This window comes from Drosophila rhopaloa, unplaced genomic scaffold (assembly GCF_018152115.1).
Source record: "Drosophila rhopaloa isolate 14029-0021.01 unplaced genomic scaffold, ASM1815211v1 contig_47, whole genome shotgun sequence".
NCBI lineage: Eukaryota > Metazoa > Arthropoda > Insecta > Diptera > Drosophilidae > Drosophila > Drosophila rhopaloa.
In genome coordinates this window covers 477061-498129 of record NW_025335142.1, presented here as the reverse complement: position 1 = coordinate 498129, position 21069 = coordinate 477061, and the positions used below count along the sequence as shown (strand labels likewise).

Below are 21069 nucleotides of genomic sequence, written 5' to 3'. Positions count from 1 at the left end.
CCAGGACCAGACGCAACTTTTCCATAACGCTTTGCCAACTTGGCTCCGTGTTTGTGTAGCGTAATATTTGTGAGCATTTTGTTTTTGTGTTATTTTTCTGTTTTGCCCCACCGCTTGAAAGGGGAATCCACTTCGTTAGAGGAACAAGTAGCTGGGACAAGGACCCCTGGCCGGCCAACTGGACAGCTGCAAGGACATAAAACAGTGAAGTTTTGCATATTTAAAGTAATATCAAGGGGAAAACAAACTTTTCTTTTTCATTATTATTCTTGTTTCTTTTTCTTGCTTTATTACCCCAAGGGGTACGAGGTGTACAGTCCATTGAGCAGAGGCATCGGGATCAGGAGGGTTTTGAATGGAGTTCAAAAGGTGTTCATTGAGTGAATGCTGCGGTCAATCCTCGTGGTGAAGCAGTCGAGGGTAGAGGAGCCCAGAGTCATTTATAAAGTTGAGGAAAAAGCAGTAATAAAGTGGATGCTGTACCTTAAACCCGGAATTAGTTGAACTTAATTTAGCCGGCTTTTAATCAAGTAATAGCCTTATAAAGGTTCATTATTCTGATCACTCCCCAGTGCATTCGGTAAATAAATTAACGAGTACCATATTCTGCAGTTACCTTCTACCATATATGAGTTTGAGTTTACTTTTTCTTCCCGACAGTATGAGAAGAGAACAGGGTTATGGTGCCTATATAAATCCTCTATCAAGTTCTAATTTATAATCATTTAATTTTTTTAATATTGGGTCCCAAATATTTGTTTAAAGTTCTAGCAAATAAACTTTATTTTGCCAATCTTCTCAAATGTTGTACACAAATTGTAGGAAATATGAATTGATTTGGTTTTATGAAACTATTTAGTACCCACATTCCCAACTAAGTTTTAAAATATATAAAAACGGTTGCCAAGTATCTCTGTGTCGAAGCCCGCGACTAAATACTGCTGACTGCTGATTTATACACTTCTTGTGCCCAATGGAGCCAGAGCAAACATATTCGCCATTAAACAACGCTTTATGGGGCCTACGACTCTGCACAGCCATCGATTGATATGAGTTTGAGAATTTATTAGCACTTTAATGGCCCAGGCAGCCGACCTGGCCCCAGAATGTGGAATACTCAGAGCTTGATTCGGCTTTCGCCATTCCAAGTGCAGCAGAAGTGCTTTAAGCATGCCCACTACCAATTTGTGGAGGACCCTTGACTGCCAGACAAGCCGGTAGAGTCTGGTCTCTAGGACCCAAAAATAGCTGCCCAAAATCAGAGTCGAAAATGTGCAAGAAACGCCAAATTGTTTTGCACGTTTAGCCGCAAATGGAGGCCAGATCCCCTCTTCCGGCAACCTCATACTCAGACTAAGTGTATCCGGAATAGGCATTTGTTCAATACCAACATGAGTAGCTGCAAAGTCCTCGGTTTTGGGTTGCCCAGAGCTCGAGAGCTTCTCGTTTCGCAGCATGTTTGTGTTGTGGGGGCCATTTAGAAAAGATTTGCCGAACAAGTTTGTTTAATTAAGATTTCCTGCGGGCCAGTTGATTGACTTTAAGTGCCGGGAACTAACCGAATTAATGAGGCAAGCCCTTGCAAGATGAGCTCTCGGGAAGTTTCATTCACAAGACGACCAGGAATGCGGGCGATTCCCTTACAACGAACAAATATTTGCTAGATTAATTTTAGGAAAAATGGAATGGTTTAATTTGTTATTAATCCTATGACAAGTGCAGAATATAGACAGAATATAGTCACGATTAGCGAGTTTATCTTTATTTTGACTACTGGTTAAAGATAATATATATTTTAATATATATTGACATATGCTTTAGTGTAATAGGTAATTGAGAGTAAAATATAAAAGTTTCTCCCAATTATTTTATTAAAATTCACATCAGGCTTCACCAGTTGACAAGATTTTTTAAGCATTAGTCCCAGTAAATTGTTATTTGCTCGAGGAATGTTGAGACACGCCCAAAAGGGATTCCATGTTAACTGAATTAATGACACAACCCGAGGGAAAGCCTCCAAAAGAAGACAACAAACAGGAAAAAATGTGTTGGGCTTGCCACAGTTCATAAATATGTAGGAAATTCCCCAAAATGGGCAAAGGGAAAACACACTAAGCACTTCCGTATGAATAAATATTTAATCAATCAATTTCGAAAATTTTCCTTTTCAGGGCTCGTCAAATGCATAAACAGAATGGATACAATTTCATTTGCCGAATGATGATGACGATGAGCGTGATGAGGATGTCTTTGTTGCTGTCGTTGAGGCATAAAACAAGTCAGACACATAAAAGTAGATTTGATTGAAATGCTAATTTCCACAGATTACCGACGGGAAGAGACTGCCGCGAATGAAGCACGAACCCAGTTCTGACATTTTGTCTTTTTTCCTGATATATCTCTTTTTTTTTGAACGTTCTTTCCCAAGCAAATTATTTTCACATAAGGATATTCGAATTCTAAAAGGCGAGAAATTGATCACGGCTAAATTCATTTAAAAATACTTTCTTTAGGAGCAGCCTAAAATACTAATATAAATTACATGTCCCATCTCACGTTCCTTAATTACAAAAACAAAAACAAAAAACACTTTTATTGACGAGTCATGTTGTTGCACACATAAAAATCCGTATATTGACCAAATGACTGAGAAAATATATAAATAAGTATAATAAAAATAAAAATATACTCATAATTGATTAAGCCATTTTTTTTTATTTAAAAAACTTTCAAAAGCAAAGTACTTATTTGGTAAAATATATATATATTTTTTTGGGTTTCGGTCGGTTATTAGAATGGTTCATCCTCTTTTCACTTTTATGGCTTTTTCGTTTAGTTTTCTAAATTGAATGTTGGCAGCACTGCTCCAGTCGCTTAGAGATGGTCATTCATTGAAGAATGATAGTCATCACCATCATCATCAGCCAGAAAGCCTTGAAATGTGTTGAGTGAGGACCTTCTGGCCAAATGACAGGACACTTCTCAGTCGAAACCCATCAGCCGCAGCCTCAGATTCGGTTTCAATTTCGGTTTCGATTTCAACGGGATTGATTTCCCGTGAAAGCCGGTTTTCCCCCGCCACATTCAATTCCCCAGTTGTGATTATCGAAACGTTATTAGTTTGTCTGCTGCCTGTGACAGGTTACATTGAACTTGGGAATTTTCACCGCTTAGGTCTTCTCAGCGTACCATATTCTAAATTGTGTGGTGGCCCCAGACCAGGAGAAAGAGTGACGAGTGTGTGTAAAATTATGGGCACAGGCTTATGGCTGGCTTTTCGAATTTTGTGGCATTTTGTAATTGAATTTCATGTGAGGCTCATTTTGAAATTTTAATGAATCGATGACGTCAGGCGAAGGAGGGTCAGACTTCAAAGCTTACAGTCGGAAATTAAAATCCTAGCTAAGTTCAATCACTATTTGGTTTTAATCTCCACAAATAGGTGCATAAAGTGTTATATGGTTGGGTATTTAGGATACTATGCCATTGGTTCTATTGGTGAGAATTTTAACAACTGAACTTAGGATTCAATTATTGCTTTAATTTAACTAATAAAATAAATATTAATTAATTATTTTTCAATAGGGAGGGAATTATATCTATATTTCGTTTATAATCGCCTTCTAGCTCAGCGTGAAAGTTTCGAATTTATCTTGGCGCTGTAGAGTAGTTCTTCAACCATTTTGCCTGCACTCAAGCAGCCATTCATTCAGCCGAGTGAGTTCACTCAGTAAACTCGGTTATCACACACAGTGCGTAGTCACAACATTGGGGCAAAGTTTACTTAAGCATGAAGCTGGGAGTTGTGACAAAATGCGACTACGAGCAGATGGGAAATGCGAGGACTGAGGACTACATTCCCGGATGTGGAGCATGACAAACTGCGGCTGGATTTCGAGCAGGGAATCAGGGGGAGGAGCAGCTGCCACAGTTGCACCAGTCGGAGTGATAAACGCACTGCACAATTGCTGCCACCGAGATTTGCCAGCTGACAAAATGCTTCTGACATTTTTGCAAGTTAACAATAAAAATATTTCATATAATTTAACGCTGCTGCGACGGCATTTTATGGCAAATTATGTTTGGATTCATCTTCAGTTTTGCGCTCAGTTTCAGTTTCAGCTTTTAGTCAGCCCTGTCACACATATTTTTGCCAATAAGTTGGGCGGCAGCCGACCAACTTGAAGAATGTCCTTCCTTATTTATTGCTTTTAACATATTTGTTTGGCCCCATGGCACTCCGTCTTTGTATGTGAATGTGGCGAAAGGCAAATGCAAATTTCAGTCTCAAATTTTCCGACTTTGTCGTTCATTTGGGTCTGAGCAAAGTTTTCGACGAAAACAAAAGGCCCTTGACAAAGTGCAGCTGCTCGGAATTGCTCCGGGTAACATTTTTGAAGGGCGGTCAATGAAAAGTTTATTGTGCGCGCCGAAAAGAAGTCATAGTTTGGCAGAACGGAAGCCCGTTCGCAAATTGTGTGTGGAAAGCCCCAAATAAATTGTAAATGGCGTTGGGAAGTGGCTCAAATTATGGTGAAAAGGGTGCATGTGAGAGGAATATTTTGTTTTCCTTTTGTGCATATATTAAAGTTGTGGGCTAGTTTATTATACGGGATCAGCTGTATAATTTACTTGCTTTTTATGAATTAACTTGGTTTAATTCGGTATTTATTCTCGAATATACGGTTAAGAAGTAACTTAGGAAATTTTAGAAGTCTGTGTCCGATGTTGTAAATGGAAATTTGAACATGAAATTGGTTAGCTAGAGATAAATATATGGTTAACTTAAAATTTGCGTTAAATTATTCGTTGGTGACTTCATTTCCTTCTTCGATATTATCAACTCTCAGTGGGTTATCGCCTCCCGCCAACTTGTCGGCATTTGCGACTGCTGCCGTCGAGGGAATCTTGGCCTTAAGGTTCCGCTTCATCTGGGCCATAACAGAATTGGCAAGACTAACGCGATTCATGATCCTGGTAAGACGCTCCTGAATGGTGGAAAACATTTGCTCCGAGTACTGAGCATCCTCGGAGGTATCCAGAGGCACCACAGCCGTGTAATCGGCACTGTTGTTCTGGCTCATTTCCGTAAAGGACTCGCAACTTCCAAGTTCTTGCAATTCATCAGATTTTTCGTCCGACATTTTGATCCAGAATAAATGATGTAATTTGACTAGTTAAGCGAGAGCTTTGAATTAGAACTGCTACTAGAAAAACAGCTCACAGTCAGTTATGAGTGTTTATACTGACAAAGAACAAAAGGATATATTTTCTCATAAAAAAACATATATTCAAAATGTTATATATATTTTATAAGTATATATATTTGTATTGATAGATAATTTATTATACCCGTTACTCGTAGAGTAAAAGGGTATATTGTATTCGTGCAAAAGTATGTAACAGCTAGAAGGAAGCGTTTCCGACCCTATAAAGTATATATATTCTTGATCAGGATCACTAGCCGAGTCGATCTAGCCATGTCCGTCTGTCCGTCTGTTCGTCTGTTCGTCTGTTCGTCTGTTCGTCTGTCCGTCTGTCCGTCTGTCCGTCTGTCTGTCTGTCTGTCTGTCTGTCCGTATGAACGCTGAGATCTCGGAAACTATAAAAGCTAGAAGATTGGCATTTTGCATGTAGATTTTAGAAGTTCCTACGCAGCGCAAGTTTGTTTCAAAATGGTGCCACGCCCCCTTTAACGCCCACAATCGCTTATATACGATTTTAAAAATTTAAATATTTCGGAAAAGTAAAAATACAGTTTTATTGTGTTTATCAATACCTATCGAAATGTAGAAGAAATTTTTCAAATCGGACCATTCGTTAAAAAGTTATGCGTGATCAAAGTTTCTATCTCCATCTCCCTCGCACTCCCTTTACCTGAGTAACAGGTATGTGATAGTCGGGGCACCCGACTATAGCGTTCTCTCTTGTTTATTATTAAAAAATAACAAATAAAAATTTTAAAAAATGCTGATAATTAACAACAAATTTAATAAACACACAAAATTCATTTATACTTATACAATATTTATAAAACTAATGGTTCGATGAACTTCAAAATTACGGAATTAATGCCCTAAGAAGATGCAAAACCTCTCAAGAATTGTAGCCCATTTCGCAAGTAATCAACTGTGAAATGTGTCCAGCAGGGCCATAAAATCAGAAATCAATTAAAGCCATTTAAGTGTGAGAAGAGCAAAGGATATGGATGTCGAGAGTCGTTGCCAGGGTACAAGGCAAATAAATCTCTGAAACGACTTTGCAACAGAGCGCACACTCTGGGTGGCAGGATAAAAGTTGCCCCGCAGTTGAATGAGGCAAACGAAATCAAAGTCTATAACTTAACGACTGCAATGAGAATGATGCTGATGACGATGTCGACGATGTGGAACGCCCTCAAGGTCCACCCCATCCGCCACCCACAACACCCCGCCATTCGAGGAATCCCTACGCAGAAAAAGAGACAAAAGCCGAAAAAGACGGAAATGCAGCATTCATTCTCTCGCCATTTTCCCCATTTACCCCCCGCCGTTCCATCACTCTTTCAGTCTGCTTTTCGCCTCCATGTGCTAAATATTTGCCAGCCATTTCTTTATTTTCCTCTGGCCTTTGTCGCCAAACTGGATTCCCATCCCGATACCCATCGCTTTGCCACATCGTAATAAAGCAATATATCTCCTGAGGAACTGTTCCTCCTTTATAATAAATTCCTTTACGCATAAAAACACTTACAAATGAGTTTTTGTTCAATGGAATAAATGGCATGTCGCTATAAATACACAGATATATCTATAGCTACGTCGCCATAGCTCCGTATGCATGTTCATGACTGCACCCAGTCAGATTCACACACTCGGCTTGCTATTTATTTTGGGATTCGCTGAATCCACTATTGATAATGCCATTTGGCATTTGCCTTGTGGATGGGCTTTGACTTTTGCGACGTCTTTTACTTTGTGGGTTTCCTATTGAAAACTCAATGCGCTGCTAAGTAGGCAACATTTTTCAGTCGTGGTCTATTTATAGGTTTGTATCTTTGGAAAAAGTTTAGGTTTAGCTGGGTATAAATTGAATTTTGGTGATATGCACACGAAGAAATGCCTTATTTGGCATTGACTTTGATTATTAGATCCTGTAAGTGATGTAAATAATTTCAATCAATACTGGATTGGACACAACAAATAGATAAGGAAAGATTTGTATACATCATGCATGAAAAAATCATAAAGTATGTACTTATACAAGTAACTATTTATATAAAAAAACAAGGTCTATGTCAATATAAGTGCGTAACGCCATATTTTTCAGACAAATAAAAGAGAAAATATTGATATACTAGTAAATAGGAAAAACAACATTTTTTTTCAACAAAATATTTTTTTTAAAATTATAACATTATTAAGGGTCTTATTTGGGTCTTGACATACTTCATTAAAAATTCGAATTTATAATTTTTAGAATGACAAAATTTTTAAGTATAAAAAAGTAACAAAGTTTCAGGAAATGATTGTCTAAAATAATTTCATAGTCGAAACTATTGCAACGATCAACTTCTTGTTTTGCACACTTAACTTTTAAACATAATTCTCTTGTCCTTTAAAATACGGATAAAAATATGGGTATTTTTATATTTTTAAATACAAAACTCATTTAAAAATATAAGCCAAAACCTATGGAAAAAAGTATAAATATTATTACGTAATATTAAATAAAGGAGATCTTTATTAGTGAAAAGCGCTACAATTATAAATATTCTAAATAGTTTAACTTTTTAAAAAAAATAATATGAGCTCTAAATAGTAGGACAAAAAAAACGAGATAAATAAATCACTATCAGAATAATTTATTAAATTTTTTGTTTTATTTCAGATAAAAATTAATTGAGATCTTTTGACCTAACCATATAAAGACACTATTTAATTTAAGTGCAGGTTCATAGCCTTGCCTCATACGTTATTCAATTTATTTAAATATTTTTGGTCATTAGATCAAATTTTAATACAATGTTGGATCAAACACATTTAAACCATTTTAATGTTAAAATAAAATGATAAATTTGTGAAATGGTTTAATTAAAGATCCTTTAAAAATATTAAATTTACAAAATAGTTCGCTTTTTTTTTTTTACAATCTAGTGTATTCAAGACTTGGATAAAACTTTATTGAAAGAGTTTCAAATTTAATGAAGCAGTTATTTTTTTGTATACAACTTGACTAACTGTTTTAATTTAAATATGTAAAACGAAACTTTGAATAAGGGGATATTAATTTTTAAGTTATAAAAAAGTTTCATCAAGCTTAATTGCCATATATACATAACAATTTAAATGATCATCCTGTTCAATCAAGAAGTTCTTTACACAATTAGATGTTAGATGTTGAAAATCGTCTACATATCCTCTTTAATCCCCATCCAGTTATAATGCTACGCAAACTGAGCTGTTGCCTAATCTGATGTCCAAATCACTTGGCAACATGTTGCACACACAACTAATTGATGATTTAATTGAATGTTCTGAGACCATTTCCCAGTTCCTTATGTTCCTGTTTCAACCCCACAGCCCATACCCCCTATCAAAAGCAACATCTGTCAGACCCATCACAATAAATAACCATATAGTTATAGTTGAGTTTCCTGCATTAAAATGCCATCATGCTGGAGATTAATGTGAAAAGGACACGCCCATCTTCTCGGGAGGTGAAAGCCATTCACTTCAGTGAGACATTGACATTTGCTGCTGGCTTTTCCTTTCTTTTGTTTTTGTTACTCTGGTTCTGCTGTTTCACTTTTGTGTGTTGTTGGTGCCGCAGGACGCGCCAGATGAGACACGTGACAATGTCAGGGCAAACATAAATGCCGTGTGTCAACATGCAGGTCGCAAAAAGAACTAAAGTGAAAATGTCTTTTTATCAACTTTCCGAAAGGGGCCTGACAAGTCCACGGAAAAAAATTCTCCCCGAACACGAGACTTTATATCTTACTTTCAATATTTTGTATTGGTAAGCTCAGGGATTACTTTTTGTTAATAAGGAAATGTATGTTTCAGAACTTTATTTTGTAACGCCTCAGTTTCAAATCCAAATAGTTAGTTTAACAAAATCAGTTTAAGGTGTCGTTGAATAATTAGCTTAAAAAATATTTTTCAGGTGTAATTCCATTATAATATCAATATAAATAATTTGAATTAAAAAAGTTTTTAAAACAAAGCTTAACTTACATTATAATAATTTTCGGATACTTCAAACATTACTAGCCGAATATGAAAATTTTGAAAAACAAAATTTGAAGTGTTATTTTCTTAGAGAACTACTCTACTATGTCGTTAATTAGTAAGTAAGATTAATCTTTTAAGCTAAAAAATGGTTAAGCTTTCCTCACTGTGCAGATGTGTTCGCTCCGCTTTTCGGCCCTTTTTGTTGTAGTTTTTACATTTGTCTTAATTAGGGGGGTGGCGGTCTGAGAAATAGAAGCCACTTGAAGAAATGTGCTTGAAGGGCCATCAGCTGCCGCTGCCGCTGGCACTTGGCACTGACTTGTCTGACTTTCTCCGGGCTTTCTCTCCCCGGCATTTCTTCGCTCTTCTGGGGCACACGTGTGCGACTTAATGGCAACACTTTCGCATCCTGCGAATCCTAGTATGCCGCTCATGTCTGTCTGTAATTTATATGGCTGCTTGAGTGCCACAGCATTTCCCCTTACGCCCACCGTCGTTTTTGCCTAGCAAAATTTGTTATTACGTTGAATTAAACTTGAAAAATGTGTTAATGGGCTCGTTCTGTCCTGTTCAGACCAACTGCGGCTCCTAGCAGGCAACTTAATTAAATTCCACAATGATTTTGTTATTTCGCCATGTAGCAACAAGGCATCCTCTTGCCTAACTACAATTACCAAAGATGCCAGAACACAGTGCACCACATGGCGTATGTGTGCTATTTGTGTGCTTCGCTTTTTCCTTAAGCGCGGTAGCTTGTGACTTTATACTTTCTGCTTTTCCTGGCGTCCCGTTTAATTTGTTAGCCTTAATGAGCTGTGAAAAGTGTTTTGTGCGAAAATTGGTAAATTGTGGCAGTTGAAGCAAACTGTGTGAGAAAATAATGATGATCAAAAAATAAGTTTGAAGTCATGGGTTACAAAGTCGTTCGCTTGGGGATTTACTTGGGAAGAACATGCAATTATTTAAGCATTATAATTACTAATTATAATTATTATTATAATAAAATAGAGATAATGGCAAAAATAACAATATTTATTTATTTTTTCTTCACAGATGTGCCAATAAATTTTCTTAAACTGTTTCCAATTAGCATTCACAAGGACCCATTGCAACTTAAAAGCCGTTTTCACAAAAAATATTTTCTTGTATTCATCATTTCTTTTTTATTGAAATTTATTTGGGTTTTAACTTTTAACTGTGCCGACATGAAAATGGTTTTACTGGTAATTAAAAATAAAACCTGCAGATTTATGTGGAACGGAAGCTCAGAAAAAAGCGAAATAAAAAACAGAAACTTTTCCACTGACCAACATGGACAATGACATTCGGATCCCATGAAAGATTCCGTTTCAGCAGGGTGACTTGTTGCCGGAAAGGCTTTAAGCTGTAAGCCGAGTTGACTTTAATCAGATGGCAATTAACAGGGAACGGAAACAGGATGACATCGAAGAGGGGTGTAAAGGGAGTTTACATTAACGAGAAAAATTGTTCACTTTTAACTCTCATCATCGGCTTATTGTTTTAACCTTGGGGCAGAACTATTTGTTCCAGTTAACCACTCACGAGTACTCAGGGGCAAGCGTTCATTGCCGCAAAAGGAAGTGTGGCCTTTGGCTTATTGCATTTTTCAAGTGTGGCCAAGTGCTACAATTATTTATTGCACACCGGAAACACAGCCAAGGACAAGCCACCGTTCAATGATGAATATGCTTGGGGCTTAAAGTATTTCGCACACACAATATTTTACACATATTAAAAAGTTGGCAATTTTCCTGCCCCGAGGTAGCCAAATTTCCCAACACAATTGCTCATGAAAAAAATGCGTCCAATTTGCATTTGAATTTTGTGTTCCCATTTGCCGGCATAGTGGTAACCGTATTTGTATTTGTGTTGTTGAAAACTTTTCTAAAAGATGATAAAAGGGGTGTGGCTCGGATGATCATCGTGATGATGTTGCAGAAACGTGCGTTTGTGTAAATGAGCTGAAAAAATGTCTGCTTTTTTGTCAGCCTTTTTCTGTTGGTTTTTGCGTAGTTTTCCTATTTTTTCGAGGGCGGTAAAGTTTTCCTTTGGTTTGTTTGTGAAGTCTAACATCAACACATGGTAATTTTTTTTGCGGTCCTGTTTGTTTTCCCTGTTGAACGTCATTGAATGAAAACGAGCCGAAAAGGAGTATTCCAAAAATGCTGATTCAATTCCAGTTTGTTTACCTTGCCGTCTTCTTTTCTTAAAGAGTTTGCCTTTTACCCTGTTGGGTGAGAAATTGGTTCCTTTCAATGGGATAAATATTCCTTTGTTTAATGGAAATTACAGTCCTTGAAACCTTTTTTGTCAACCATACCTTTGTCATCATTTAACTTAGAGTAAGCCTTGTTATAATAAGCTGTTTCTTGAAAACTCTCTGCCTAATTTGCTGTAATTCACTTTCCGTTTCCACCACGCTGGCCACGAGACTCGGGCATTTAAATTAAATTGAAAGTTTTCCGTGGACAGCCGAGTCCTTGTCAGACGATTTATCATCACAGTCCTGTGGAAAACTTTCATTAGGAAAATAAGAAGGAAGAAAAGGTCTGCGTCTCCCCGGATCCCTGATCCAAAACTAGTTCGCCAGCCGAGGCACGCACTGCCAGCTGCCCAAAACTTGTGAGTTTTTTTCTTTTTTTCGGCTTCTTGTGTGCCCGTGTGAACTTTAACTTATATATTTTTTTGGTGAGCAGGATGACACTTTATCATGTCTCTGCCGGTGACCGGGATGGCGAAAATCGGGGCCCAGCTTGCCTGGAGCGCACAAATTGAAATGTGCCAGTGTCAGTCAGGGTAAATGAGGCAAAACGCAGCCGCAGACCCAGCGGGAAGTAATTGTGTGGCCCGAAGCCTACAACAAAAGTCCCTGCCCCTGAAACTCATGGCCTATTAGGTCGAATCAGTCTGTAGAAATCACGATTTTCAACTTTTCTTGGCTCCTTTTTTTTGTTTTGTCGTATTTTACTTTTGTGTGTCTGTGCTTGACAAATATTTAGCCAAAGTGATTTTTGACAGCATCATAATAAAGGCTGCCCAAGCGCCCAAGGAATACTTCATGCTTCGTTTGAGCGTAATTTGCGATTGACCCGGCAGCAAGGCACATGCGGCGTATGCGCAATTTGGGAGCAAAACAAGCCAAAGTGCCGACAATTGAATTGGAATTGCGGGAAAATTCGGGTAATGCTCTAGCGTCAAAATATTTGCCTTGGAATTGAGGATTAGGGATGGTATCACGAATTTTGTTTAAAGCTGAGATTGTACACAATCGAAAACATCTTATACATTTTATGCTTTTTTTAGCCTATTTGAATTCAAGATTACTTTTATTTTCGTAGTAAACTAAATTATCGGCAAAGCTAGGGATAATATTTTTTTTGTAACTTTGCCTTCAAAATTTTATTTTATCAATACCAGGAATAAAACAAAAACGTTGCACAGAAAATTTGGATACATATATTTTTTTTTTCATCCACAAACATTTTAAGACTTTTCCCCAGAAGTAGTATGTGTAGTAGGTTAGTGTAAATAATGTGTATCAGATATTCGTTCATATTTTTTTTTTAGGGTAATTAATGTGTACGAGACAACCGGCACTGAAAATGTATGTTTTTAAAAATTAACGTAGTCAAGCTCCCGTTTCAGGCGCAAAGTGAGCCGCAGTTTCTTGAGCTCGCTGTCATATTTCGCCTGACATCGGTCAACATCGACGGAATGGGGAAGCGGCAACCGGAGGCGGTATAAACCAGTACCCAAATCTACTTCCGTTTCTTGCAGGCTCAGCGACATTTTGTCGGCGGCCATTTCTTCATCCGGCAGGGAAATCTCCAGAATAAGATCTTCACAGCTGGCAGAGGAGCCGGTGCGATTGCCCATCTATTAGGTATAAATATTTTCTATGTTATTGATCTGTTAAGTGCTCTTTAAACTGGCCATATATTGACCTGCAAGAAGACGTCCTCGGTGCCCACTGCCTGGCGATAGGTCATCGTATACTCGGGGCTCTTGCGGGTTTCCAGTATATCGTTATCCTCGCGCTCCTGCTGCTCCTGCCATTCTTCCAGATTCTCCGGCTGCTTTTTTTCCTCCTCCACCAAAGGAGTCGCCAAAGGATTGGGTTTCTTTTTACTCTTGCCGGTGGAATCTGGCTCCTTGCTACGCCCAATGCCCCCAGGATCTAAGTTTAGAAATGAAGAAACATTGCGCCCAGTCAAAAAAAAAAAATGCAACAAGCCGTTGCTAATGACAAATGCCGATATCCAACAGCATTACTTAATATAACAATTTCTTATTTACTCACTTAGCTTGTGAACCACCATGGACTCGTCCTCATCCTCACTGCTGCTGTAGTCAATGCCGCCTCGCCTCTGATTGGGATTCAGTAGATCCTGCAGCAGCTTCAGCTGGTCCGGATGTTCGAAGATCGACATTTTGTGCAAGGCGGGTTGAAGGCACTGAATTATTTTCACGGCTTTTTTTCACTACTTATTTTTGAGTTATAGAACAGTTTTTAAACTTGAGCTATGTTTGGAGTTCTTCACAGCTCGGTTGGTACAAACCGAATGAGGAATATCTAAAGCCTCGTTTGTTACCCAACCATGACAACGATTTTTCGGGCTACTATGCTTACATATTTATTATTTTCTTGCATACTTCACTTAAAAAAAAAAAGTTTCTCCCCATGGAGATAATAGAAATCAGGCCAGATCAATATATTTTACGTATGTTTTTCGAGTGTAGTAGCCTTAGAGATTGTTTATTTAGTTGCCCAGGCAACGTGATTTGGCAACGTGGAAAATTCTAGAGCTGGTTTTTCCAAGCCGGCTGGAGTCCATGAAGGGTTGAAGGGTCCCCAGTTACCCTATTCAACAACAGTTTTCCGCCGTTGGCGACATTTTACTTTCAACTGGGAGGAAACTATGAGTCCCACTTTAGGCATTTCAATTAAAAACTTGGGCGGCCCATTTAGTGGCAAACTTTTTGCCGGAGAGCCAACTGTGCTCGAACAAATATATTTCACTTGTCAAAAACAATTGTTTTGTGAATTATAAATTGTGTAATTATTGTTCCAGGCTTGACCTTCCGTCCTGGTCAGGGCCACTACAAATTATGAACAGCGAAACAGAACAGAAATTTGCATTTTTCACGCGGCCCTCGAGTGGCGAAGGGAAACGCTAATTTGACTTTCAGGCAAAACCGAGGGTAGGGCAACACGAAAACGTGGCCGAGTTAACAACACGATTCTGGCCAAGCGGCGTGGCTCTGCTACAATGGCCACGACCGCAGCGGGGTCCCCAGTTTGATATTCGACAAAAAGGATTCTCGCCTGTGGGCTGCTTCTGTTCCGGCTACGGCTACGTGTTTAATTTGTTTAACACGAGCTGTCGGCGAAAGTGTCCGGCGCACAAAAAAGAAGCACACCAGCACCCCATTCGAAAGGGATTTGGCTCCTTGTTCTGGTTCAATGGCAACCTCTTGACAGTCCTGGCCGGGCTTTAACCGACCACGGAGTGTCCACGGACCATGGCTTTGTCATTTGCAGCTTGGGTAAACGTGGCACTAACCCGGCTTACATTCCGCTTGGCCCAAAGTAATCAAGGCGCGAGAGGGGTATCCGGATAAGAGAGACACGGTTTATTCAGATCGCTATTTAAATATATACATAAAGCTTGGAGTGAATTGGGGCACGAAGCATTCCAGTTGCCTGAATCATATTTTTAAAGTTAGCTGCACTCTAATTTCGTTTTGAAAACTGAAAAAATATAAATATTATCCGTGCTGCAAATTCAAATATATCCTTAAATCAAAATTGTAGATGACGAATTCAAAATTGAATTAAATGTCTGACCATTGATAATAACAGCCTCCTTATTATTAATTTTAGAATAGCCTACTCAGTTTTCAATGGAAAATAATAAGGCAATCATACGAAAATCTTGACATTAATACTTTCAGCATGTCCCCCACTTTCCGGTCAAATTTTATAGTAAATTCTTTTGTTTAAATCCCATTCTAAAATGGCCACTTTCATTCATCTGCGTATCAAAAAGCCCCTGAAATCCGTTCACTCGAAAGCATCGCAAACATCACGTAACAGAACTTTCACCTTGGGCTCGCAATGCAATCCAACTATCGCTGTCAACAGAGGGTATTGGTTCGCATTGGAATGCACCCCAGGATTTGCCCCGATCCCCCAGCTGACGTCACGCATCCCGACAATGAACATGGATTCATGGTGTAATTGTATTTCGCTTGTCACACACATTTCAATGAACTGCAGAGGGGAAAAAAAGCCATGCTCCCCAAAAAGAGCTACGCAAATTTGTGTTGACTGAATACACAAGAGCGTCTGTCCCGAGAAAAACCCTGAAGCCCCCTTTCAGCCCTAAGCCCAAGGCCATTGCCAAATAGATTTTGTTTCAGTCGCATATGGCGGTGGTACGAGGGAATCGGCGAAAATGGGAATAGAGGGACACCAGCTGCACCGAGGGTAAAAGTGAAAGCGTTTTCCGCATTGTGTTGGCAGCTGGGACGTGTCCTTCCGCCCATTCCGCCCCCTGAAGGAATGTGATTTGTGTTCGGCCCCTCCTTCCCATTCTTGTCTGCTGTTTTTCAGCAAGATATTATTATTTTTCGGTTGTAACATAAAATGTAATTAAGAAGGCATTAAGTGGCGTGCATAAATCATTGGGCCACATGTGTGGATGGGCCCCACCTGGCAAAAAAGCTGGTTTGAGTTATGTAAGAGGTGGCCAGCCGGGAGGAAAAGAGCCAACCAGCTGGGAGGAGGAGAAAGTTGGGGCCAAGTTCCCGTCATAGATCTGGGTCTACTGATTGCATTCGCTTTTTTTTTTCTACAGGCGACACACTGGCGCACAATTTTTTGGCCATTTATTTATATATTTTTTCGCTCGTTTTGTTTCGGTGAGCGTCGCTGAAAAATTCTTGCGATTCCACTTGGAAAAATTATTACCCCTGAATTTTATTCATTTTTAATGTAAAACAGATGTTTCAAAATGATTATAATGTATTTGTGATTTTATTTAACATCAATGAAGGCCATATGATGAAAGTACAGTTTTTGTTTTGCTTTACAAAATAAAATTTGTCTTGTGAATCTTTAAAATAAATACGCCTAGCTGAATAATTCGCAACGAAAAAAGAACATGGCCGCGAAGCCAAAATGGGAAAACAGGTCGAACAGGATGTGCAGTCAAGCGAGTCAGGAGCAGCATAAAAATAAAACTAGCATCCCAAAATCTTCCCTCTCTCGCACACTCGGCACACAGTGCGGCTGAGCAATGCCAACAAACAAACAAAACATAGGCCAAAAGGGCGCGCAACTTTAAGCGGCTGCGGCTTTAAAGTCCACTGTACCAGGAAATGGTCAGAAACAAGTGAAAAGAAAATCCTAGAAGAACGTAGTACAAAAACGATAAGCCGAAATCCTCGCCAGACCAAAACTGGACGGGCAATCAAACCGAAGTCGCTTAGAGTCAGATGCTGCGATTTGAGCCAAATGGAAAGTCCGGTGGGAAAGTCACTCAAGAGAGAAGTGAGTGAGAAACTGAAGAAAGCAAACTGAGAGTGAGCAAGAGAGTGCATCAGCTGTTAGCCGGTTGTTTGTAAACAAATTGAAAGCTTTCAGTTCAGCTGTTCAAGAGAAAAAAATCGCACAGTGGAGCGGACTAAATTTAAATTTGGAAAATCCAATTTGACAATGTCACCTTTAGACTTTTGCTATTTACTAAATTTACTTATGTTTGGTATGCCCTACATATTTCTTCTTGTATCATAAATATTTTAATAGTTTTAAAAAATATAAAGAAATTTGAGACAAAATTTAAAAAAGATAAGATTTTAAAAATGTGTTTTTCAAGTGCACTTAATTTTGGTATAATAGCAAATATCAGCATGATTAAAACATTTACGCTTCTTTTATATATAAAGCGTGATATGAAGTTAATAAAAAGTTGCTCATATATACTCAGAAATGAAGCAAATTCGTCTTTTAAAATTTGAATTTAAAGAAAGCTGAATAAAATAAAACAGGAACTATAAACTAAAAACTAAAGTTAATTTGACATACCACTCGATTAATTTAGATCTAACCATTTTTTTAAATATTTCAAACAGTTAAGGCGCAAAAATAAAAATAATATAAATGATCATTTATAAATGATTTAATTTATATTACCTAATTTGCCAATAAATACCTGAGAATGTTTTTTGTAAAATAACCTGACTTGCAGAAAACGAAAGTGAAATCACATACCTCAGAAACAGAGCGTATCGTCCAGTAACCCCATTGTTAAATGACTCCTCATTAAATATGTAGTTATCAAATAGCTCCCCATTACAGCTTGACCACACCCAAGCAATTAATGTAATTATCTAATATACCAATTAGATTTAATTTAATGCAAATGAGCCGCGTCAGTGAACGAAAACGAAACTGAAAATCGAATGCTTATAGTTTTCCATGCGACAGTTCGTGCTGAGAGTGAACCAATTTCGGAATCCAATCAAAGTCTGATAAAGCCGCACACGTAACTGTGGTAGCAGAAGACCTGATCGGAATACCAAAAATTAGATGACAGCAATATCAAAATGCAAAGCAGTTAATTTAAGCTTTCTTTTGAAGCTGTTTAAAAGCATAATGAGCTAGATCCAAACTTTTAAACTTATCTGTGTGGTTTTATTGAAACTAATAATAAATTGTAATACTATAGGATACTAAGATGATGAAACAATAACTAATAAATTATTGTAACCATGAATCATATATGGGAGAGTTCTTTAAGAACTTAACTCAAAATAAATGTTTTAATAAGCATATGTATATGTGAAAAAATATTTCGCAGCAGGTATAAAAGGCTGAACAATTTCAAATTTAAATAGACTTGATACATAGATAATATTAGTATTAAAATTAATTTAGATTTTTATGCGTTCATTTTTAAATGTAAACAAAATAAGGCAACTGCTCTTAAAAAACTTGTTATAGCCTGAAGCTCTTTATGAGAAAGTTGAAAAATATTAGTAGTTCATAGAGTCTTTGTCGAAATTGGCTTACCAAAACTCGGAAAAAGGGAAAATATGCATAAAAACAGATGAAAAACTTAATTAACGATTTAAAAATAGAATAAACTTTTTAAAACTTTTTTTCTGAGTCAAAAACTCAAATTTCACCGAAAAGCCGAACTATCTTATTTTAAGATTAAATTTTTAATTTATCCAAAAAAAATATGTTCTAATAATATATGTTGAAAAGTTTAGCAAGACCACTAACCTTTTTTCTAGCTGCACGGCGTCTATGCTCCGAATTTTTCCTCTGCCATTTGCGACGTTCCGCTTCGTTCGCGAAAAGGTCCTCCACACTACTGCTGCTGCTGGGCTCCTCATCCTCTCCAGAACTGTCGGTGGAACTGGTTCCATTGGCTCCCATTCGCCCGGATTCCGCATCTCGTTGCCTTAATTTCCGATAATCCCCAGAGTCATCGCTGCTCAGAAACCGCTCTCGGAATGCCTTGAAGATTCCAGAACTTATGCTACCAATGCTGCCCCGCCCATGAATTCCGGCCGTGGAGGCACTGCGTCCGGCATGGCTGCTCCTCCGTTTTCTTCTGGGGTTTTGGGAGGACTCCGGCGGAGAGTTGAGGTTCTGAAGAGCTGCATTCATATCCAGCCAGCCGGCGGCACTCATCTTGCTTGGCTACTCCCAATAATGTCTGCTAATCTTTGTGATGCAATGATTGTCGTCACGGATTCGAAACTCTGGCTCGCATGTCAGGGAATCGCTTTCTGGTCCCCTGGGTTTCTAACCTTTCGCCCCTCTCGAGGTGTCTCAGTTGGCTTCCCTCCAATTAAAGATTACGAGTGTCTGCTGCCCAAAAAGAAAGCAATGGAAATTTGAAAAATTAGAAGAGGCGAAATTTGCATGCTTTCAATTAATAAGGAACCCATTGACTTCGCCCCTCTCATGGAGATTACTTTTCTTTTTTCGGCATGGATTGTTGGGTTTTTGCTTAAGCGAGTAATTTTAAGTGAATGATTGTCTGGTGTGTGTATGGAAATCAAGAAAATTGCACTTGGAATGGGTGAAGAACATGGCAGGAAGTAATAGGGAGTGCCGCAATAGGTTGTTAAACTGCAATTCAAAGACAATAGCTTAGGAATTCAAAAAAATTATAGTAAGAAATGAAGTAATCAGGGCTTAAACTTTATTCTCATTATTAATTATATGTCAGTCAACTATGAAACCAGCATTTAAATACGTTTTCCACTTCACTTATCTGAAAATATATTTTCCATTTTGCATATGACATTCATTTTACCATCTGTACAGTGACTTTAATCGATTTAATGACAATTAAACGATTCATAATTCAAAAGGAATGTCAGCGTGCACTCGATACATTACCAAAACACACAATAAAGTGATTTGACGTGCGACATTTTTAATGAATTTCCATTTTACTTAATTGGGTCAGCAGTTGTAGACGAGTTCAGTTGAAACATTTAAAGTAATTTAAATTAAACATCGGTCGTTGAGCAAATGCAAAATCTGAAATTATCCGATTTTCTTTTTTTGTTAATTCATGCTACGGCAAATGAACATGAAAATGCGAAATAAGTTGGATTTACCACTCTCTTTCCCTGGGCTAGTGAAAAGGCGTCGGAAAAGATGAAAGGGTTCGAGTGATAAAAAAATAAAGTTAAATACCACGAGTCAGAGTGGCAGTGTGTGGGCTCTTGGGTGTATATTATTCCGATCAGAAATATATAATTTAAATCTCTCTTTCGCCCACCTTATATTTTAAGACTATATTTGCCGATCTTAAAGGATGTTTGTGCTGGCTGTGGGGAGTGAACTTTTGTTTCCACTTCTACTTTGTAAGTGTTTGCGAGCCGTTAGAAAATATTTGCTAGCATTGCACTGATACCAATTTCTTTATAATTTCGTTAGCAAAAGTTTCTTATATAATTATAAAAATCATTTAAAAACACAAGTATTTTTGACTGAAATATGTATTTTTATATTGACTTTTATAATATTAAACCAATACAATAAAATAAATACAATTTTAAGAATACTGTCCATGTTGAAGATGTACCTATTTTCTCGATTTTCTACATTTCTAATGTATTTATAGGGTTGTTCCGTTATTAAACAGGTTATTTGTGGTTAATGTCTAAATCAATTCCCAATTAAAATGTTCACGGTGTATTGACGTTGCGAGCATAATAAACAAACGTTAAACAGACGATGTCGGCGACAGAAGGAAAGAGGAAGAACCAAGAACTCCCAACGCACACACTCCATCCAAAAAAAAAAAGAAAAAATATCTTAGTCAAAGCAAACTGTCACATTAGCATATTGAGAAGTCAAGGGGATTGAAGGGGAGCCAACAAAAATACGCCGGCTCTCTTCGATCTGACTTACTCTCGACACTGCTCGAAAATCCAAAAATTAATACCTTAAATTCAAATTATGAGTTTGCCATTTCGTTTTGTATTTCACATATTTAAAAAAAAATGTATTACTTGTGTTTCGAATTTTTTAATAAATCTTAGCTGATTTAAGCAAAAATAATTTTCAATTTTTTAAAATATACAACGGATAAACAAATTCGCATAAAACCAAACTATATTGTTAGAGAAACTTAGATTTAAGCGCTCGTAAATCTGGGATAAATTTGTATGCATTCAAAATAAGTGAATTTCCTGTGACTCCTAAATTCCCAGTTTACGATCTTTTTTTCTAGTATAAAAAAAAACATTATAGAAAAAACAACCAAACCTTTTCCAATACTGATTGATTCGTCGGGCC

General features: G+C 37.7%; 3 protein-coding genes across 3 annotated transcripts in view; all 3 read right to left on the bottom strand.

Moving 5' to 3' along the window:
* LOC108041019 (venom dipeptidyl peptidase 4) overlaps positions 1 to 21069 on the bottom strand; it is an 85005-nt gene that overhangs the window by 57239 nt on the left and 6697 nt on the right. The window contains exon 2 of the mRNA XM_044461564.1: positions 18529 to 19122. Within this exon, the coding sequence (XP_044317499.1) occupies positions 18529 to 18942 (414 nt within the window). The 5' untranslated portion in view covers positions 18943 to 19122. The remainder of the gene's footprint in view (positions 1 to 18528; positions 19123 to 21069) is intronic.
* LOC108052536 lies at positions 4652 to 5223 on the bottom strand. The gene has a single exon (XM_017134937.2). It carries the CDS (start codon positions 5142 to 5144, stop codon positions 4803 to 4805), a length of 342 nt encoding a protein of 113 aa, XP_016990426.1. The 5' UTR covers positions 5145 to 5223; the 3' UTR covers positions 4652 to 4802.
* LOC108052534 (dynein axonemal assembly factor 6) lies at positions 12670 to 13815 on the bottom strand. Its single transcript, XM_017134935.2, has 3 exons — positions 13537 to 13815; positions 13181 to 13413; positions 12670 to 13112 (listed from the first exon to the last, which is right to left on the bottom strand). Exons 1-3 carry the CDS (start codon positions 13664 to 13666, stop codon positions 12849 to 12851), a joined length of 627 nt encoding a protein of 208 aa, XP_016990424.1. The 5' UTR covers positions 13667 to 13815; the 3' UTR covers positions 12670 to 12848.

Coding starts and splice junctions, on each gene's coding strand:
- LOC108052534 (XM_017134935.2), bottom strand. CDS start 13,666: ATGTCGATCTTCGAACATCCGGACCAGCTGAAGCTGCTGCAGGATCTA. Junction 13,414..13,536: donor CATGGTGGTTCACAAGCTAA/GTGAGTAAATAA, acceptor TTCTAAACTTAG/ATCCTGGGGGCATTGGGCGT. Junction 13,113..13,180: donor CCGAGGACGTCTTCTTGCAG/GTCAATATATGG, acceptor TATACCTAATAG/ATGGGCAATCGCACCGGCTC.
- LOC108052536 (XM_017134937.2), bottom strand. CDS start 5,144: ATGTCGGACGAAAAATCTGATGAATTGCAAGAACTTGGAAGTTGCGAG.